The 17,803-nt window shown below is 45.6% G+C and overlaps 1 protein-coding gene across 1 annotated transcript in view; it reads right to left on the bottom strand.

The window, feature by feature from the left end:
* Positions 1-1,537: 1,537 nt before the first annotated feature.
* LOC144807227 (uncharacterized) overlaps positions 1,538-17,803 on the bottom strand; it is a 36,859-nt gene continuing 20,593 nt past the window's right edge. The window contains exons 2-3 of the mRNA XM_078673083.1: positions 2,216-2,588; positions 1,538-2,155 (exon numbers count right to left, since the gene is read on the bottom strand). Of these exons, the coding sequence (XP_078529209.1) occupies positions 1,549-2,155; positions 2,216-2,588 (980 nt within the window). The 3' untranslated portion in view covers positions 1,538-1,548. The remainder of the gene's footprint in view (positions 2,156-2,215; positions 2,589-17,803) is intronic.

Below are 17,803 nucleotides of genomic sequence, written 5' to 3'. Positions count from 1 at the left end.
GGGCTTCGATTTGTTGGCACTTTGGCATCTGCGAATAGGGGGCTGTGCTGAGAGCCCTAGCTGTGAGCTAAAAGTTGTTGTGACGTGTAAGTAGTAGTTTAGTGTGTGTCTCATAAGACGTTGTGAGAGCGTTGCGGCTGTGCCCTCATGTAATAGCGTGAGAGAGGTGGTAAATGAATCCTATATTCGGTTGGTACAATATAATCAACTAGAAGTGAGAAAGACTCAGCACATTTATAAAGAAATAACACGAGGATGTGATTCATTACCAATCGTATCTCCTTACAATCTTGTATGGCTGCACACAATCACACTTCACAGTTGATGAGAGCTGTAATGACAAAGCCCAGGTCTAGGCCAGGAAAATGACTCCTCTGAATGATGCTGCCTCACTAGGGGCACATATGACTTAGCATGCTTGTGGTAGGGTCAGAAATGACCTCTCTAAATAAGTTTAGCACAGTCATACCATTATGTACTAAGTGCTTGCCTTTTGAACACTTTTAACTGGGACTTAAACATCAGTATGCCATACATCATGTCCTTAAATACCGAACAATGCTACTTAGTGCATGGACTTTTAAAGTAAATTATTCTGCAAGGTGCGGATCACACCCAGAGAGCCACAGCTGCCTGTAAAGCCCTGCAACCTCTGTCTGAAACCAGTGCAGCAAACGGCATGCGAAGGAGAAGGATGCTGCCCAACTTGTGTCCCTCGGCAACTAAATACACTGCAGTTTAAGAGGTAAGCTGCAATGTTCTCCCCTCTTCCACGGTGGTATGTTGCTCGGCCCAAGATCTGTTCTCTGTGCTCGTTCACGCAAGAGATCTTTTTTTCCACGCTGCTTGCTTTTTAAAAGCAAGAGCTCCAAATGGTGCCTCAGTGATGTGTGAAGTGTATGTGCTTTGCAAGGCAGTTTGCACACTCAGGGTTATTACACTAAATGGAGGTACCCTACAGGGAACACTAGATTAGGCATTTTTTACTATAAGCTTTCACTAAGTTACAACATTCCAGTAAAACTTACTTTGGGGTAAGCAGGACATAAGATTGTTACAGTGAAAATGGATCTATCTTGTTTGTATTAATTGGTGTTGTAGAAACTTTCATTTTGAGTGAAGTTCATGGCATAAACTGTGCAGTGACAGGGTTCAGTTTTATTTGATGCCGTTGAACATGTGCCTTTCGAGTAAAGCTCTTCTCACACCCAGTGCTCTGATGATGCTTCTTTCCTGTGTGTAATCTTTTGTGGTGCAGTAGAGATGACTTCCGAGTAAAGCTCTTCTTACACTTGGCCCAGTGGGAAGGCCTCTTTCGGGTGTGTTCTTTGATGCTGTAGAAGGACTGACCGGAGTTTTTTTTTTACTAAATCTCTTTACACACCCAGAGCAATAGTAAGGCTTTTCTGGTGTGCATTTTTTAGATGATGTCCAAAACTGGCCTTACCAGTAACGGTATTCTTACACAGTGTAGCGATGAGGCTTCTCTCATGTGTGTACTCTTTGATGCAGTATAAGGCCTCTGTTCTGGGAAAAGCGCTTTGAACACTAAGTGCAATGATAAGGTCTCTCTCTGGTGTGTTTTCTTTGGTGCTGTAGTAGATTTGCCTTTTTATTGAAGCTTTTCTCACACAAGGTGCAGCGATAAGGCTTTTCTCCTGTGTGTATGCGTTGATGCTGAAGAAGAGTGTTCTTTTGAATGAAGCTCTTTGCACATACAGAGCAGTGATAAGGCCTCTCTCCACTGTGTGTTCTTTGATGCTGTACAAGGCTTCCCTTATAAGCAAAGCGCTTGGAACACAGAGTGCAGTGATACGACTTCTCTCCTGTGTGTGTTCTTTGATGCAGCACAAGGGTCGCCTTCTGAGAAAAGCGCTTTGAACACACAGTGCAGTGATAAGGTGCCTCTCTGGTGTGTGTTATTTGATGCCGAACAAGGTTTGCCTTCTGAGAAAAGCACTTTGAACACACATTGCAATGATAAGGTTTCTCCCCTGTGTGTTTTCTTTGGTGCCGAAGTAGATTTGCCTTTTTATTGAAGCTCTTCTCACACATAGTGCAGCAATAAGGCTTTTCTCCTGTGTGTATGAGTTGATGCTGAAGAAGAATTTTCTTTCGAGTGAAGCTCTTTGCACAAACAGTACAGCGATAAGGCCTCTCTCTTGTGTGTACGCTTTGTTGAGGCCTCTCTCCTGTGTGTGCGCTTTGATGAGGCCTCTCTCCTGTGTGTGCGCTATGATGCCGTACAAGGCCTTTCTTATAAGCAAAGCGCTTGGAACACACAGTGCAGTGATAAGACCGCTCTCCAGTGTGTGTTCTTTGATGCTGTAATAAAGTTGCCTTTTGAGTGAAACACTTTTTACACGTTTTGCAGGGATATGGCCTGAGGCTGATGTGTCCTTTTTTGTGCCTCACAAGAAGTGTCTCATTGATAAATCCTTTGTCACACACCTTACAGGCAAAACGTTTCTCCCTCATGTGCATTCTGCGCCATTTTTTAAAGTAGATATGTTGAGTAAAATTCATCTTGCCTCCGGAACCTTTATAGCTTTCTTTCCCATTCATACTTTCTAGATGTGATTGTTGAGCTGCAAAATAGAAAAAACATTGAAAATTACATATGGAAAATACTTCTTGAAAAAGCTGCATTGTTATAATATGGAGAAGTGAACAGTTACAATTCAGGGAAAAAAATGTATATGTTCTAGGAAAACGAGTCACACTTCCCTTTGAGACACAAATGGAGGCTAGTCCTCCTACACAAAGTGTGTTGACCTAGTCCTGCAGCAGGAGCATGCTGGGATCAAGTGATTCACAAGAACCACTGTTGGACATAGGGTTTCTGGTTGGCTAGGGTAGGCACCTAAGCCAGGCAGAATCCACCACTCTAGTCAGGGTAAGCCAGATACACACCCAAGATAACCTGCGCTCACCCTCTGGTAGCTTGGCGCAGAGCAGTCAGGCTAGTTTAAAGAGGCAATGTGCAGAGCATTTGTGCAACACACTCGCGCAGCAACACAGTGAGTAAACCACAAAAGGGAATCCAGGCAGGATTCATTAAAAATAAATTCTATATTGTACATCAAACAAGACCAAAATGACTTCAATCACACCGTTAGTGCAAATAATGCAGGTTTGACAGAGAAAAACACATAAATTACTATGAAAACATAGGTCACAGCGCACCTGCGCTCCTATTACACTTCATACGGTAACTGTAGTGAACGTCGTTGAAGTGAATGCATTTAGAAACCAAACGTAGAGCGCAGGAGCACCTACTAACGCTAAACAGTAATTGAGCTTGAGTCTTCCAGCAGTTCTCTATGGACGGCCCAGCGCCATTCTTGAGGTCATCTCCAGAGCAGAGACAATGCTGAACAAGAAATGCCCCTCACGCTCTTGCGAGTCCGGAGCCCTCCGGGGCTGCTTGAATCGCGTCTCTTTGCCCAAGGGAAACCAAGGCACCCGTGAAGGAGAGCAGGGCGGCTTTACCACTCTTCTGGACCCAACCCGCCTCACAGCACCTTTGTGGGTGCAGGGTCACTGTCCTCACGGCATCTGTAACTTGCTAACAATGTGGTCATATCTCCGGAGTGGGACCCGATGTTGAGAGCTTCGTGCAGTATACGCGTTAAAACCAGAGGGCGAGGCTGGCTGGAATGAGCCTCAGAATTCTGGCCCACCACATGTTACAGAACAACGTGTCGTCGAAAGGCCTGCCTTGAAGGCTGTGTGCAGGTCCTGTAGCTCTGCAGCCTTGGACGCAGCACTGTATCACCTCGGAGCAAGTCTTCAGGGGGCTGTTTCTCAAGTCTCACGATCAGAGGGGCCACACTAACCAGGGGGGCCACACTAGTTTGTTCTTGGTGGCATCTGACGGTGGTGATATCTTGCCAGACTCCGGGGGCGAGGTTCACAATACAATTCAGCTGCAGTGAGCACGCTGGCTCAAGGACGTGTTCGTTTTTCTGGTAATGCCTCCAGGTGAAACAACGCTCACCACATGCTGGTTTGTAAAACATGGAGCACTTCCCTAGAATGCACAAAGGCACTCCCCTGGTCTGAGCGCTGCACTGTAGGCCCATGGTGCACTCTCCTGTAATGCACAAAGTTTTACCTTGATGCAGAAGGGAGCACCGGCGACATGCTAGCCCTTGTAAAATAGGCTCACCCAGCAGAAGGCTTGGAGAAAAGAGGCAACAAGGTCTTTGATGGCCCTGAGATCAAAAGAGAACAGGGGGCAAGCAAACAAGCCCTTGGAGAGCACTTCGGGGCATAAAAGGAGGTGGCAGGTAGCAGACAGCACATACAGTTAGGTTGCAGATTGGCAGTCCCTCCGGCAGCCCAGCAGCAGCAGGTCAACACAACAAGGCAGTTAGTCGAAATGGTGGTTGTTCCTGGCAGCACAGCTGTTCTCATAGTAATGAGCAGTTTGTAGAGCCAACAGTGTCTGGCTACAAGTCCCAAGCAGCGTCTAAAAACATGGGATCAGAGCTCCAGTACATTCTATTCTATTCTAGTTTTGGTAAAGCGCAACAGCTACCCCAGCAATGGGGCGTCCCGGCGCTGAGAGACAAGCACATACCTTACTGGGGGGTGAAGGGGGGAGAGGGGGGAGGGGGGGTGACGAGATACCTTAGGGGGCAGGGAAGAGAAGGGTCTTGATTGCCTTACGGAAAACAGAGAGGGAGTCTATGGAGCGTATACTAAGAGGAAGGTCGTTCCAAAGTTTGGGCCCGAGAACACCAAAGGAGCGGCCTCCAGTACGGCAGCGCTTTGTTCTGGGTATTTTCAGAAGCAGTTGGTTAGAGGAGCGTAGTTCACGGCCAGGGACATAGGGGCGGGCCAGGTTTCGTAGCAGAGGAGGGGTTCCATGTTTGGCAATTTTAAAGATCGTGATGAGAGCTTTAAATTTGACTCGGTTTTCCACAGGCAGCCAGTGAACTTTGCAGATGGTGGCTCTGGCTGAGCATCTGCGTGGGAGGCCAACTAGTATTCTAGCTGCCGCATTCTGGACTCGTTGGAACCTGGCCGTTTCTGATTTATTTGCTCCCAGGAGGAGGACGTTCGCGTAGTCAAGGCATGACAAGATGGTTGTCTGCACAATTAGCTGTCGAACCTTGGGATCAAAGAATCCGAGTATAGGCCTGAGGTTTCTTAGGAGACCTATGCAGGTGGCTGCCACCTTTTTTGTGTGTGATTGGAAGCTGAGGTTGGCATCCATCCAAACTCCCAAGTTTTTCACGCAGTTTTTGGGGAGTGGGGTGGTGCCAAGGGATGACGGCCACCAGTGCTCGCTCCATATGTTGGTATTTCTGCCAAGGAGGAGCACCTCGGTTTTTCCGGCGTTGAGTTGGAGGTAGTTATCCTTCATCCATTGGGCAACTGCTGCCATTCCCTCTCTGAATTTAGATGCCGCGGTGGACGGGTTTTCCGTGAGGGTGACGACCAGCTGGGTGTCGTCGGCGTACGACACCAGCGTGAGCCCCCACTTTTTGGCCACATCCGCAAGCGGCTGGACATACAGGTTGAAGAGAGAGGGGCTCAACGCTGAGCCCTGGGGGACTCCTTGAGCTATAGGGTGGGATTTCGAGAGGAATGGGGGAGCTGATACCTTAAAGGATCTGTCCTTAAGAAAGGAGTGGAACCAGGCGAGCGCGAGGCCAGACACACCGGCCATCTCCAGACGTTTCAGAAGGATGTCATGAGATACCGTGTCAAAGGCTGCGCTGAGATCTAAAAGGACCAGCGCAGCACTTTGACCGGAGTCTAAAATCGTCCGGAGATGTTCGGTCGTGGCTAATAGGGCGGATTCGGTACTATGACCCGCTCTAAAGCCATTTTGGGATGGGTCTAGAATTCCATTTAGGTCCACATGTTTAGAGAGGATGCCATTAACATGGGCTTCTGCTATTTTAGATATCCAGGGGAGGAGGGATATTGGCCGGAAATTTTCCGGCTTTGATGGATCCAGGGTAGGTTTTTTGATTATAGGGGATACCCACGCTTGCTTCCAAGCTATGGGTACAGAAGCAGAAGTGAAGGAAAAGTTGAGAATATTCATCATGGGGGGCAAGAAAAAGTCAATTGAGTCCAGAAAGTGAGAGGGGCTCATAGGGTCCGCCGGGGAACCAGATTTCACCTTCTTGCAGAGTCTAATCAGCTCGGTAGCCGTAATGGCAGGGGTTTGGATGAGAGGGGTACTAGTGAGGACTGGGCTCTTGTATTCCTCAGAGTGAGGCGAGTTCTGCAAGAAAGTAGCGTACATTTTTTGAACTTTCTCCACAAAGTATGTGGCCAGCTGATCGCAGTGTTCGTTGGATGAGATTTTAGGAGAGGGAGATCTAGGGTTTTGTAACTCTTTGACAAGTTTAAAGATCACTTTAGATGGGTTCGGATTGGAGCTGATTTTCTCGGCATAAAAAGCTGCACGGGTAGTGCTGATGGCCTTGTGATAGGTTTTGAGCTTGGCAAAGTAGATAGCCCTATCCTGACCGTCAAAGTTTTTCCTCCATTGGCGCTCGGCTTTCTTACAGTCCTTACGCATGGTTTTAAGGGTTTCGTCATACCAGGGATTAGAGGGTGTGAGTCGTCCCTTAGTAAGTTTAGCTGGGATAAGAGTGTCAAGCCCATCTGTGATCCAGGTGGTAAAGGAGGTATAGGTCGTATCTATGTCCTGATTGGTTTTGCAGTGAAATCCTCCCAATGTTTCATGAAAAGTGGGGGTGGAGAGTTATATATATATATACATATACTCAAATCCCTTGTAGCCCATTCCTGGCTCTGACGATCAGTAGGGGGTAAATCAGCCCTTTGAGTGAGGGCAGGACACCCTATTCAAATGAAAGTGTGAATCACCTCTCTCCCAGCCCAAGAAGACTATCAGCATGCAGATGAATGCAGATGTATCCCCTGTAACATCAAGCCCCGTCCATTGGGAAAACTTGGATGTCATGACTCTTCCAAACATGATAATTGCAGGGGTTTCCTCTGTGGTTGAGTGAGGGGGTCAAACGGTAACCTCAAAGAATAGTGTTCAAAACACCTTTGAGGTCGAGCTTCCCCAATGCAGAATGCTGAACAGCTTTCTTTAGAGTACTCATGAGGCGTTCTACCAGACCATTGGCCTGGGGTCAAAGGGGAGTGCTTTTTTTGATGCTTTATATTGAGATGATTTAGAAAGTTTTTGAATTCTCGACTATTAAAAGGTGGGTCGTTGTCAGATTTTAAGATTGCAGGTACAAGTCATGTCGCAAAGATGCCATCTAGGTTTTGAATAACCCTGCTCATGTGTAATGGATGAAAGGTCTTCTACCAATGGAAAATGGGAGTATTGATCATCAATAACTAGAAGATAATGTCCATTATCCAGAGGGCCATGAAAAAATCAATAGCAATTCTCTCCCAAGCATGATGGGGCAACTCTGACACAATCAAAGGTTGCTGACTAACTTGAGATGAAAGACAGTTGCATATGTGACAAGTCTTCAATTCTTTCTTGACCCTTTGGTCAAAATACAGAAACCAGACTCGATCACGGAGAGCTCTCTTACTGGCAACTATTCCTCGATCTCCTTCTTGGGTAAATTCGGCTACTTGTTGTCAGAGATTTTGATGAATAACAATTCATGTACCTTGCAGAATGAGGCCTTCCTGCGTTACTGAAAGTTCATCTCACATTTCTGAACTTCATATACTCGCTGTCATTAGTGAGAGGTCTAGAATACTGGTTCCACAACTTTTAATCTTGACATGCCACTACCTTAGCTCGTGGCAGTGTATATTTGCTCTAAAGCCAAGGCAGTTGGTGTGCTCCATTTCACATTAAATTGGATGTAATCCTCCACTGTCTTACATGGGGTACCAGGGCATAATCAGCCAGTTTCTGATCTTTCACTGGACGATGAAGAATCGTGTAGTTGTATTCTTGTGACCTCAAACCCCAACGCTCAATTCGAGGAGGCATTTTTGCTGTGGGATTGCAAATACCATCAACAATGCTTGGGGATCTGTGGAAAAGTAAATTTTGCCATGTTCTGTGTCCCTACGTGTCCTCCATCTTATGTTATGTGTGCATGATTAATATGCATATGTATTCCCCATGTTTGATTAAAGGCGCAATTACAGTTGTGTCCATCTCTAGTATGCTAGTTTCCAGTTCTCGTGAAAGCTACGAGTATTAGGCCTATGTAAAGTTACGTTGCCACGTTTCTCAGTGTACACGTTATTTCATTGACAAGTCCCCGTTTCTAGGCCTCAAAAGGGCCCGGACACCAGATTCAGCTCCTGTCTCCTGAACCCTCGCTGAGGAGCGATACAGCCCCCACCTGTATCCTCGACCCTTCACTTACTTCCTGCCTCGCAGTGCCCGGTTCAGCCTGGCTCTGCCTACGAGTCTGCCAAGAGTATGTTATGATTCTAGTTATCAGTCCAGCCCTCCTTCTCTGCATTCCTAAGCTACTGAATCGCATCAATAGTTTCCGTCATTGTCTAGCCTTTACGTCTCCATGTAAGAGAAATACTGCATTTAATGGTCATTTATTATTCTTCATCACGCACTACATGTAGAATAATGCATGCTCCAGTCTTAGAGTCTGTTAGCCTCTCCCCTCCTGACTCTTAGTTTATATCAACATGTTCTCTAAACATGAGGTACTAGATAGGGTTTAGGTACATGTCGCCCTGACTCTCCAGACTTCAGTCTCTACTCCTAGCACAGAGTTCATAGCCCCCAGCTTCTCCTAGTAACACGTCATTGTCAGTTTGCGCGCACCATTAGGTTAGAGGTCCCGGCTCCTTAGGTAGCCCCCTCCATGTTTCCGCCCCATTTATGACATACTCTGTTACGTTTACATCACATGTCTATGTATACGCCTCTTGTTACACCCACTTTCACCCTTATCTTTCGCGACTGCTATTGACCACACCCACTGCTCCGCCTATCATATGTATTGTAATGCAATTGTTTTAGTATATATGCTTGTGTACTGTTATTAAATGTTACGCCAGTCCAATCCTGTCCCGTGCTAGCTAGCCATCCCAGATCTTGTCCGTGCAGGTTGTCCTGTTCCTGTCCTTTATGCTGTATTAAACCTGCAAACTCCTACTACCTCGAATCTTGACTCTTATTTATTGAGCTATCTGTTATTCATATATTTATTCAAAAATAGAGGTATTATTTATTTATTTACCACATAATGGCGCCCGAATAGGGACTTGCCCTTTCCCCACGCGCCGGTGAAGCCACGCCGGCCCCCTGACCCTCTGCAGCCGTGACGGAACCATACCGTGCACGTGCAGATATTTCTGCTTCAAGTATCCCTCAGGCCCACGGAGGAGACGGAGGTGGCGGTCCAGCATCCAGACGAGGCGGTGGAGGAACGCGGCGAGTCCCGACCAGAGCCCAAGCCGAGAGTCCAAGGTCCGAGGTATCCGGAGGCCCACCCGTAACAGAAGTCCGAAGTTCGTCCGTCCGGCGTCGAAGCAGTCCTGTCCAGTCCGAGGCCTTCCGTTCTTGCTGCCCGGTGAGTACCGTTGCTGGGGTAGTATCTAGACAGGGTCAATCTAATTGACTCTGGTCCGTGGGTTTTGGTGGTACACAGACCCAAAACGAAGTGTCCACTTCGGTGGATGCGGGTCCTGACGTGTCTCTTTATGAGACCGGTAAGTTTCGTACTGTTTTAGCAGTACATCTAGTTTCTGTTCTAGTCAGTTCTGTTCTCGAGAAATTCATGTATTCTGTTTTCCGTATTCCAGGTAGTATTCTGTTCGAACTGTTATTTTAAATGTTCTTCATGTATTTTTAATGTCGTGGTATGAGAGTGGAGTAATTATCGTGTTCATTGTGTATTGTATTGTGTCTAGATTACAGTTCAGTCATGCCTTTATTCTCGAAATTACGTCAGTTAAAAACCAGAAAAGGTCTGCTAGAAGCAGCAGTTCCTGTCCCGCCTAGGGACAGTCCAGGTCATTTTATGTATCAGAAGCATGGCATAAGTGCCATATTATATCTAGATTTATGGGTAGAGTATACCAAACAGTTAGAGGAAAAGTATAGATGGCCCGTATCAGGCACATGGGATGCCGAGTGCATCATGCGAGTAGAAGAAGCATTATGGAAAAAGAAAGCCAGACAGTCACAGAAAGATGCCATCGAGTTATGGCGCAAAGAATCTCATAAAAGAACCGAAAAAGAAATCAGAAAGTCAGAACTAAGTAGAGAATCCTTAGAACGAGCCCAAGAAAGGGAATTAATCGAGATAGGTGAACGAGTAAAAACCGAACAGTCAGACAGACAGAGGCATGCCCTCATTAAGGGTATGTACCCTCTTCTTGCCGAGGGCTTGCCAAAGGCAACCCCGAAGGCATCCAGTAATTTTCCGCCACCATTAGTTCCGATCAAGCTACGTCACAAACCGACCGCAGCTGATATTTTTATTTCGTCCTATTTGGACGACACAGTCCCAGAATATGCAAATCCGCCAGCTCCTGTAAATAATGTAAACCCAGCTCTTCCAGACACCGGGGCACCTCTTGCAGTACCTGCTACGGTACCCCCGGTCCAGGCAACATTACAATTTCCCACTCTGCCAGCACGAAGAGTATCAGTCGACGATTCTAGTTTAGGGGCCGCAGGAGGAGGTCCTCCTGGTACCCCGCCACCACACCAACGTAGAACGTTGGCCGAGTTACATGAATGTGCGTTACAGCGTACGCCCAAATATAAGTCCGTTGCAGATATCCGACGAGCTCTTACTGAATGCCGTTATGATCCAGTTGCAGGTGATGATAGTACAGTTATATATTCCATCCGTGTAAGACGGGTGACCGGGTATTTGGACACCCTACCGGATATGAAAGGAGATCTAGACAGAATATATCGTTTCATCCGTACAGGGGATGATCCAGAAAGTATTGGCGAAGCCATGTCTCAAAGGAAAGCTGAGATCCAGCTCATGTTATTAAAGTTTCTGATTAATTGTTTAATAAGAGAACAAGATTACCCGACTAAAGATCCGGCCGAAATGAGAATCCTGACAAGGTGGAGTGATAATATAGCCGAGGGTAAACACAGAACTATCAGTAGTATAGAGAGTATGTACAAGAGAATTCGTAAGGAAATAATAAGGTTACACGAGAAACGCAAAGAAGCACAAGTAAGCGAGAAAGAAAATGACTCTTCTACTGAAGAGGTAGAGGACGAGAATCCCGCCAGAATAGCGTATGTAGGAAAATCTAGATTTCCAGACCGCCATTTACGCCTAGAGCACAAGAAAACTGTTCCTCATCCAGCACCAGAACAAGGTTCTCTAGAACAAGTATTTCAAGCTACCGATCACATTCTGAAATCACGAATCGGTTATAGTGAATTAAGTACTATGCATGAACAAGAACTAGCCCGATCAGCAGTCCGATGGACTACTGATTCTACCACTTTTCCAGACGAAATAGTGGCACAAATGTTTCTGAAACTGCCCCCAGCCGAGCAACGACTGGTGGGTATGTATATGATCCAGCACCTCATTACTCTGTATGAGGGTCAACACTCTGATCCAGGTCCGTTACACGATGTCCTGAACGAGTTACTCCAGTATAGATGGAAAGGTCTAGGTACCGATTTAATTAGTGTCATTCTAGAACAGCGCCACAAATATAGAACGTTCCTGAACCCGCAATTTGTTCATGTCTCACCTCCAGAAAGTAAACCCTTTTACATAGACAGACAGAATCCGTTACGAGAAGTACACCCAGTTAAGACAACGGATGGTGAAATGCAACGAGTGTTTGTTTACACCCCGATTACAAAGATGGAACTCTTAGAGATGAAGAAATTAATTCCCTGTCATGACAAAGATCCAGCAGGGTTCCACCGAGAATTAAAAGACATGCTCCGTATGGGAGAATATACGTATCCAGATATAATTAAAATGTTAAAGGTACTGTTGCCCGCAGGGGTATACGAGAAACTCAAGGAAAAAGAATGGGAGGTGGGAGAGAAAAAGATCGATTGGGCAGTTCTAGAAGCTGAAGATAAGATACGAGTACCAGGTACCGGTCTTGGAGAGAAATGTAAAGAATTACCTGAACTGCTAATACAAGTTTTGCCAAGGTTATTAGCCACTAAAAAGGAAGACTGGGATGCAATCTCAGCCTGTAAACAGAAACAAGATGAAGACACTAGTGATTTTTATTCTAGATTTGAGAAATGCTTTATTATTAACAGTGGCCTCAAGACAAGTAGCGAGTCATACCCTCATCTTTTTGTTACTAAACTAGTCGAGAATTCAAGTCCACAAGTTAAGAATCGAGTTTTGAAAGTCGAAAGTACCTGGCAAGCTAGTACCCCGTCCCAGATGTTACAGATGCTTCAGTATCACCAGAATAGAATCAGAGAAGAGCAAGTTCATGAAAGAAAACGTATGAAAGACACGAAAATGAAAGTACTAGTTGCACAATCTATTCCACAAGACAGTCAGAAGAGGGGTACGAATCAAGCCAGTCATCCTGCAGTTCCCGTTAAAGGGACCTGCAATTATTGTAAACAGCCAGGTCATTTTATAAACGAGTGTGCAGTTCTGAAACATAATATAGCTACCGGTAAAACTAAAGAAAGACCACGTCCGCCTAGACAAGAACAAGTTTCACAGACTTCTCAGCCACAGAATGCACAACAGATAGTTCCAGCACCGCAGCCTATTGCTGCAACACAGCATGTTACACAGCAGATGTACCAGTATGCACAGTCCGAGTATCCAGAGTATCAGCCATATTCATGAAACAGCCTAGAGAGGGAGGTAGGCTTGCCTCTCATCGAGATACCTGTAGATCAAGAAGGTCCCTATGTTCATAGTCAAGTACTAGGGAAAGACAGAAAGTTTTTGATTGATACAGGGGCAAGTAGGACCACTATAAGTCACGCCGAAGTTCCAGGGGCTCCGCTCTCAGGCTCTAGAAATGTTTCCCTTGGATTTTCAGGAAAGCCTATTGTAAACGAGATATCTAAGCCAGTTACTCTAGAAGTAGGTCCATTGTCCCGCACTACTGATCTATTACTTACAAAGTCATGTCCAGAAAATCTGTTAGGTATTAAAACACTGAAAGAATTAGGTGCAGTTATTTGCTGCTCCCCAGAAGGAATACGACTGTTCCTACGTGACTTCAAGGGTCACTATGTATTACGAGATTTTGATCCGAGATTGTCCAATGTTCCGCAGCATCTATGGGCACAAGGTCCAACTGATGTTGGTTATATGCGAATCACACCCCATCGTGTGACTCTCAAGCCAGGTGTAGTCCTGCCACGAATCAGACAGTACAGATTGCCACCTGAGGCTGTAGCAGCCTTATCCAAAATTATTGACGAGCTCATGGCTCAAGGAGTAGTTGTAGAAACTGACTCCAATGTATGTAATTCTCCGATCATTCCAGTCATGAAACGTACTGATCCAAATGCACCCCCAGTATATCGATTAGTGATTGATCTTCGAGAACTCAATAAATGTATTATTCCCCAGTACCCAGTTGTCCCAGATATCTCTTCCCTATTGACAGCCATTGATTCCGAAGCCTCATTTTTTTACAGTCATAGACCTCAAGAACGCGTTTTTCAGTGTCCCCATTCATCCAGACAGCCAGTTTCTTTTCGGATTTTGTTTAAATGGAAGGAGCTATATGTTCACACGAGCTCCTCAAGGATTCACAGAAAGTCCTAGTATTTACAGTCAAGCACTTAAGAGACAACTAGACAATATTCACATGCCAACTGACACTGCCCTGCTCCAGTATGTCGATGATCTACTGATCACAGCCCATTCTGAACGTGCTTGCGAGCGAGCATCACTTACAGTCTTGTATTTCCTTGCCGAGATGGGGCACAAGGTGTCCCCTTCGAAGCTTCAATTCTGTGTCCAGCAAGTGATCTATTTAGGCCACTTACTGTCCAAGAGGGGTAGGCAGTTGACACCTGACCGTATCCAGTTAATAGCGAGTCTTCCTCAGCCCAAGACCCAGAAGGAGGTACGTGCTTTTATCGGCCTTACTTCTTACTGCAGACAATGGATTCCTCAGTATGCATTTCTAGCCAAGCCACTGATACAGTTAACGACACAGGAGGCAGCCGTATCGACTGTCCTCCCTTGGACATCTGAACATACACTTAGTTTCAATGAATTAAAGAAAGCTCTATGCCAAGCTCCAGTTCTAGCTACACCGAACTACAGTAAGCCTTTTACACTTTTCGTCACAGAACGTGAAGGTACAGCATTATCTGTTCTCACACAAGATCAAGCAGGACAATACAAGCCCTGTGCTTATTTTTCGAGCACACTAGATCCTGTAGCCCAGGCTCTGCCTGCGTGCCTCAAGTCAGTTGCAGCCACAGCACTAGCTATCAGACAAAGTGATTCCATAGTATTAGGACATTCCTTGACAGTACAAGTTCCACACTCCGTGGAAGTTCTTTTAAACCGAACACAGACTCACCACTTGACAATTGCACGTTTGACAGGTTATGAATTGACACTGTTCCAGCCACACATAGAAATCAGACGCTGCAACGTTCTAAATCCTGCTACACTGTTACCGTCAGTTAATTCGAATCCTGCCACACACGACTGTGTGGAAGTAGTTAACACTATGACAAAGCCAAGACAAGATCTGACAGATATTCCATTACCAGATCCCGACCTGACACTTTATGTGGATGGTTCATGTATGAGAACAAGTACAGGAGAACTAGTAGCCGCGTATGCAGTGACTACTGACACTGAAGTTATAGAAACACACCGTATTGACACCCTGTCTGCTCAAGCAGCAGAGCTAGTTGCTCTGACACAAGCCTGCATACACGCCAAGAACCTGAAAGTTAATGTTTACACAGATTCACGCTATGCATTTGGAGTCGTACACGACTTTGGAGTGCTCTGGCAGGAGAGAGGTTTCATGACTTCTCATGGAACCAAGATTCAGCATGGTCTCCTTATTCAAGCTCTGTTAGATGCCATACACTTACCGACATCTATTGCTATCATGAAGTGCAAAGCACATACGAAAGTTACTGACACTATTTCTCAAGGTAATGATCTAGCAGATCGCACAGCCAAGCTTACAGCTCAGACACCAGACATTCCAGTTAATCCGACACAGACACATACTCCAGATCCGACTACTTGTATGACAGTTAAGGACCCCACTCAAGATGTCATAGATATCCAGTTACATGCTACTCCTGATGAAATCAAGAAATGGTCCGAACAAGGAGGGGTCCAGACAGATCAGGGATGGGTAACGAAGGGAAAAGCCACATGGTTTCTCCCCGACTCAATGGTTCAAGTCATTATCAATACCGCACATAGTCCAGCACATTTAGGAGAAAAAGCTATATTAGATAGTATCCAGAACATTTGGTCCAACAAGCATTTACGAGCTGCAGCCAAGCAGAAGGTCCGTACCTGTATGATATGTTGCCAGTTTAATCCAGGTAAAAGTGTCCCGGTGGAACAAGGTGGATTCCAGCCTCCTGACCACCCTTTTGAAGTCCTCCAAATGGATTATATTCAGATGGAGCGATGTCGAGGTTTCAAGTATGTCCTTGTAGTTGTATGCGCTTTGTCCAGATGGACAGAGGCATATCCAGTCCCAGATTACACAGCCGCGACCACTGCCAAGCAGTTGGTTCGTGAATTTTTCCCCCGCTACGGACTCCCAAGAGTCGTATATTCTGACAACGGCCAGCCATTCTCATCTGAGCTTATGAAACATGTTTCCCTTCTGTTAGGGTACCAGTGGAAGTTTCATTGTGTACGCCATCCTGAAGCAGCCGGTCTCGTAGAGAGACATAATCAGACCCTGAAAATCCGCATCGCCAAAGTATGTAAAGAGAAAGGTGTGGACTGGCTAGTAGCTCTGCCAGTTGCTCTGTTTTATATGCGCATGGTCGCACATTCCAGATCAGGTCTGTCCCCGTACGAGGTCGTATTCGGCCGCCCCCCTAATATGTGGGGTACACCTAGACCTCGAAGTATTACCGATGTTTCAAGTAATATGCTGACAGATTACCTAGCTTCCTTGATGTCTGCCCTACACTCTTGTCGTTCACAGGTTGCCGCCGCATTTCCAGACAATACCGAGGTGACACCGCATGAAATCGTTCCCGGATGCATGGTTCTTGTGAGGAACTTTGATCGTTCAAGTCCGCTGGAGCCCCGCTGGAAAGAACCCAAACAAGTCCTCCTGGCCACCCGTACTGCCGTCAAGTTGGAAGGCAGGAAGGGCTGGGTCCACCTGTCACATGTGAAAAGATTTTTTGGACTAAAACCTGTTACCAAGAACATTTCCGAGGATTTTAAGGATTGCCAAAGTACTATTCTTAAGGACTGTCACGCAAAAGACTATGATACGAATCCCTCCCTGTTAGAGAAAACTCCGCAGCAGGAGTATAAGAAGAAATTAAGGTCTAGTAAAATAAGTCAGCCAGTTTGATTGTCTAAGTCCTCCCCTAGGTGAAACGGTTAGACCGGTTTCTGACATGTATAAAATAGACCCCCACAGAGAGAGAGTTAGTGAGAACTCTAAAAGTTGCACTATTATTTTATGTTTTCTGCTATATCTCAGCCTTATGATTACCTGCATAGGTTATGCATTTTATTTGTGTTTTCCAGTGTCTCATGTAAATAAGTCTGCTAATGTTACGGTAGAGCACACGTTTAGTGATCTACCTCCTCATGAACTCTCATATCGTCTTGCTATGCGTAATAATTCCTTTATCCGCATGTTACATTATTCACACCAGACCAGCAATGCCACTAATTGTTGGGTGTGTGGTCGACTCCCCCTTTCCAGACACCGAAGGGAGTTCTGCCACTCTTTCCTTATCCATTTTCACATAATGGTTCGTGTGGAGCATGGTCCACGTTAACGTCATCCTCAACAGATATGTCTTTTCTTAACAGTACATGTTTCCCAGACAAGCAAGGTCTTCCCCACAGAACAGGGTTAGATCTAGAAAATGAAGTTTATAACTTAGGTAATTATTCTTCGAATTTTATGGTCCTGAATGTTCAATCTGATTCTACTCCAGACTTACCTGCTATATCAGTACTACCAGTTAAAGGTGAATTATGTGTCCGAAAGAATGGTTCCGTACATGTAGGACATAGTGATTGTACTACTATTATCAAGTATAGTGACAGTAGGAAATCTACTTTCAAAGCTTCACGTCATTCTTATTTTGTTTGTGGTCAGACCGCATATGTTCGTCTGCCCCTCGATTGGGAGGGAACCTGTTACATTGCCTTCCTACTGCCACCAGTTTTTCTAGCCCCACCTGATTATCATTGGAATTCCCACCTAGTACATACTAGACACAAGAGAGACCTCCCGATTGTCGATTATACTGAAACTGCTCTAGAACAATACATAGATATCAATAAAGGTGTCTTCCCCTACTTAGGTACTGTTGTAAATAGTAAACTGATACGTAGATTAACGAGAACACTTGAAGCAGTAGTGATTGAGACTACTTCTGCTCTAGGTAATTTAACCGAAGAACAATCCTTTATGAGAATTGTCGTGCTCCAGAATCGTCTCGTCCTTGACGTCATACTGGCCGATAGGGGCGGGGCATGTAGAGTCATCGGATCTAGTTGCTGCATTTTCATTCCTAATAACGCGCCGTCTGTTTATTCAGCTATTACCAGACTCCATAATATTGCCCATATGTTACACCAAAATCCAGGCACCTGGACATGGTCCGGTTGGTTCTGGAATATAATTTCCGCCTGGGGATGGAAAGTATTGTCATTTC

This window comes from Lissotriton helveticus, unplaced genomic scaffold, assembly GCF_964261635.1.
Source record: "Lissotriton helveticus unplaced genomic scaffold, aLisHel1.1 SCAFFOLD_586, whole genome shotgun sequence".
Classification (NCBI taxonomy): domain Eukaryota; kingdom Metazoa; phylum Chordata; class Amphibia; order Caudata; family Salamandridae; genus Lissotriton; species Lissotriton helveticus.
This window is presented reverse-complemented; position numbering and strand designations above follow the sequence as displayed.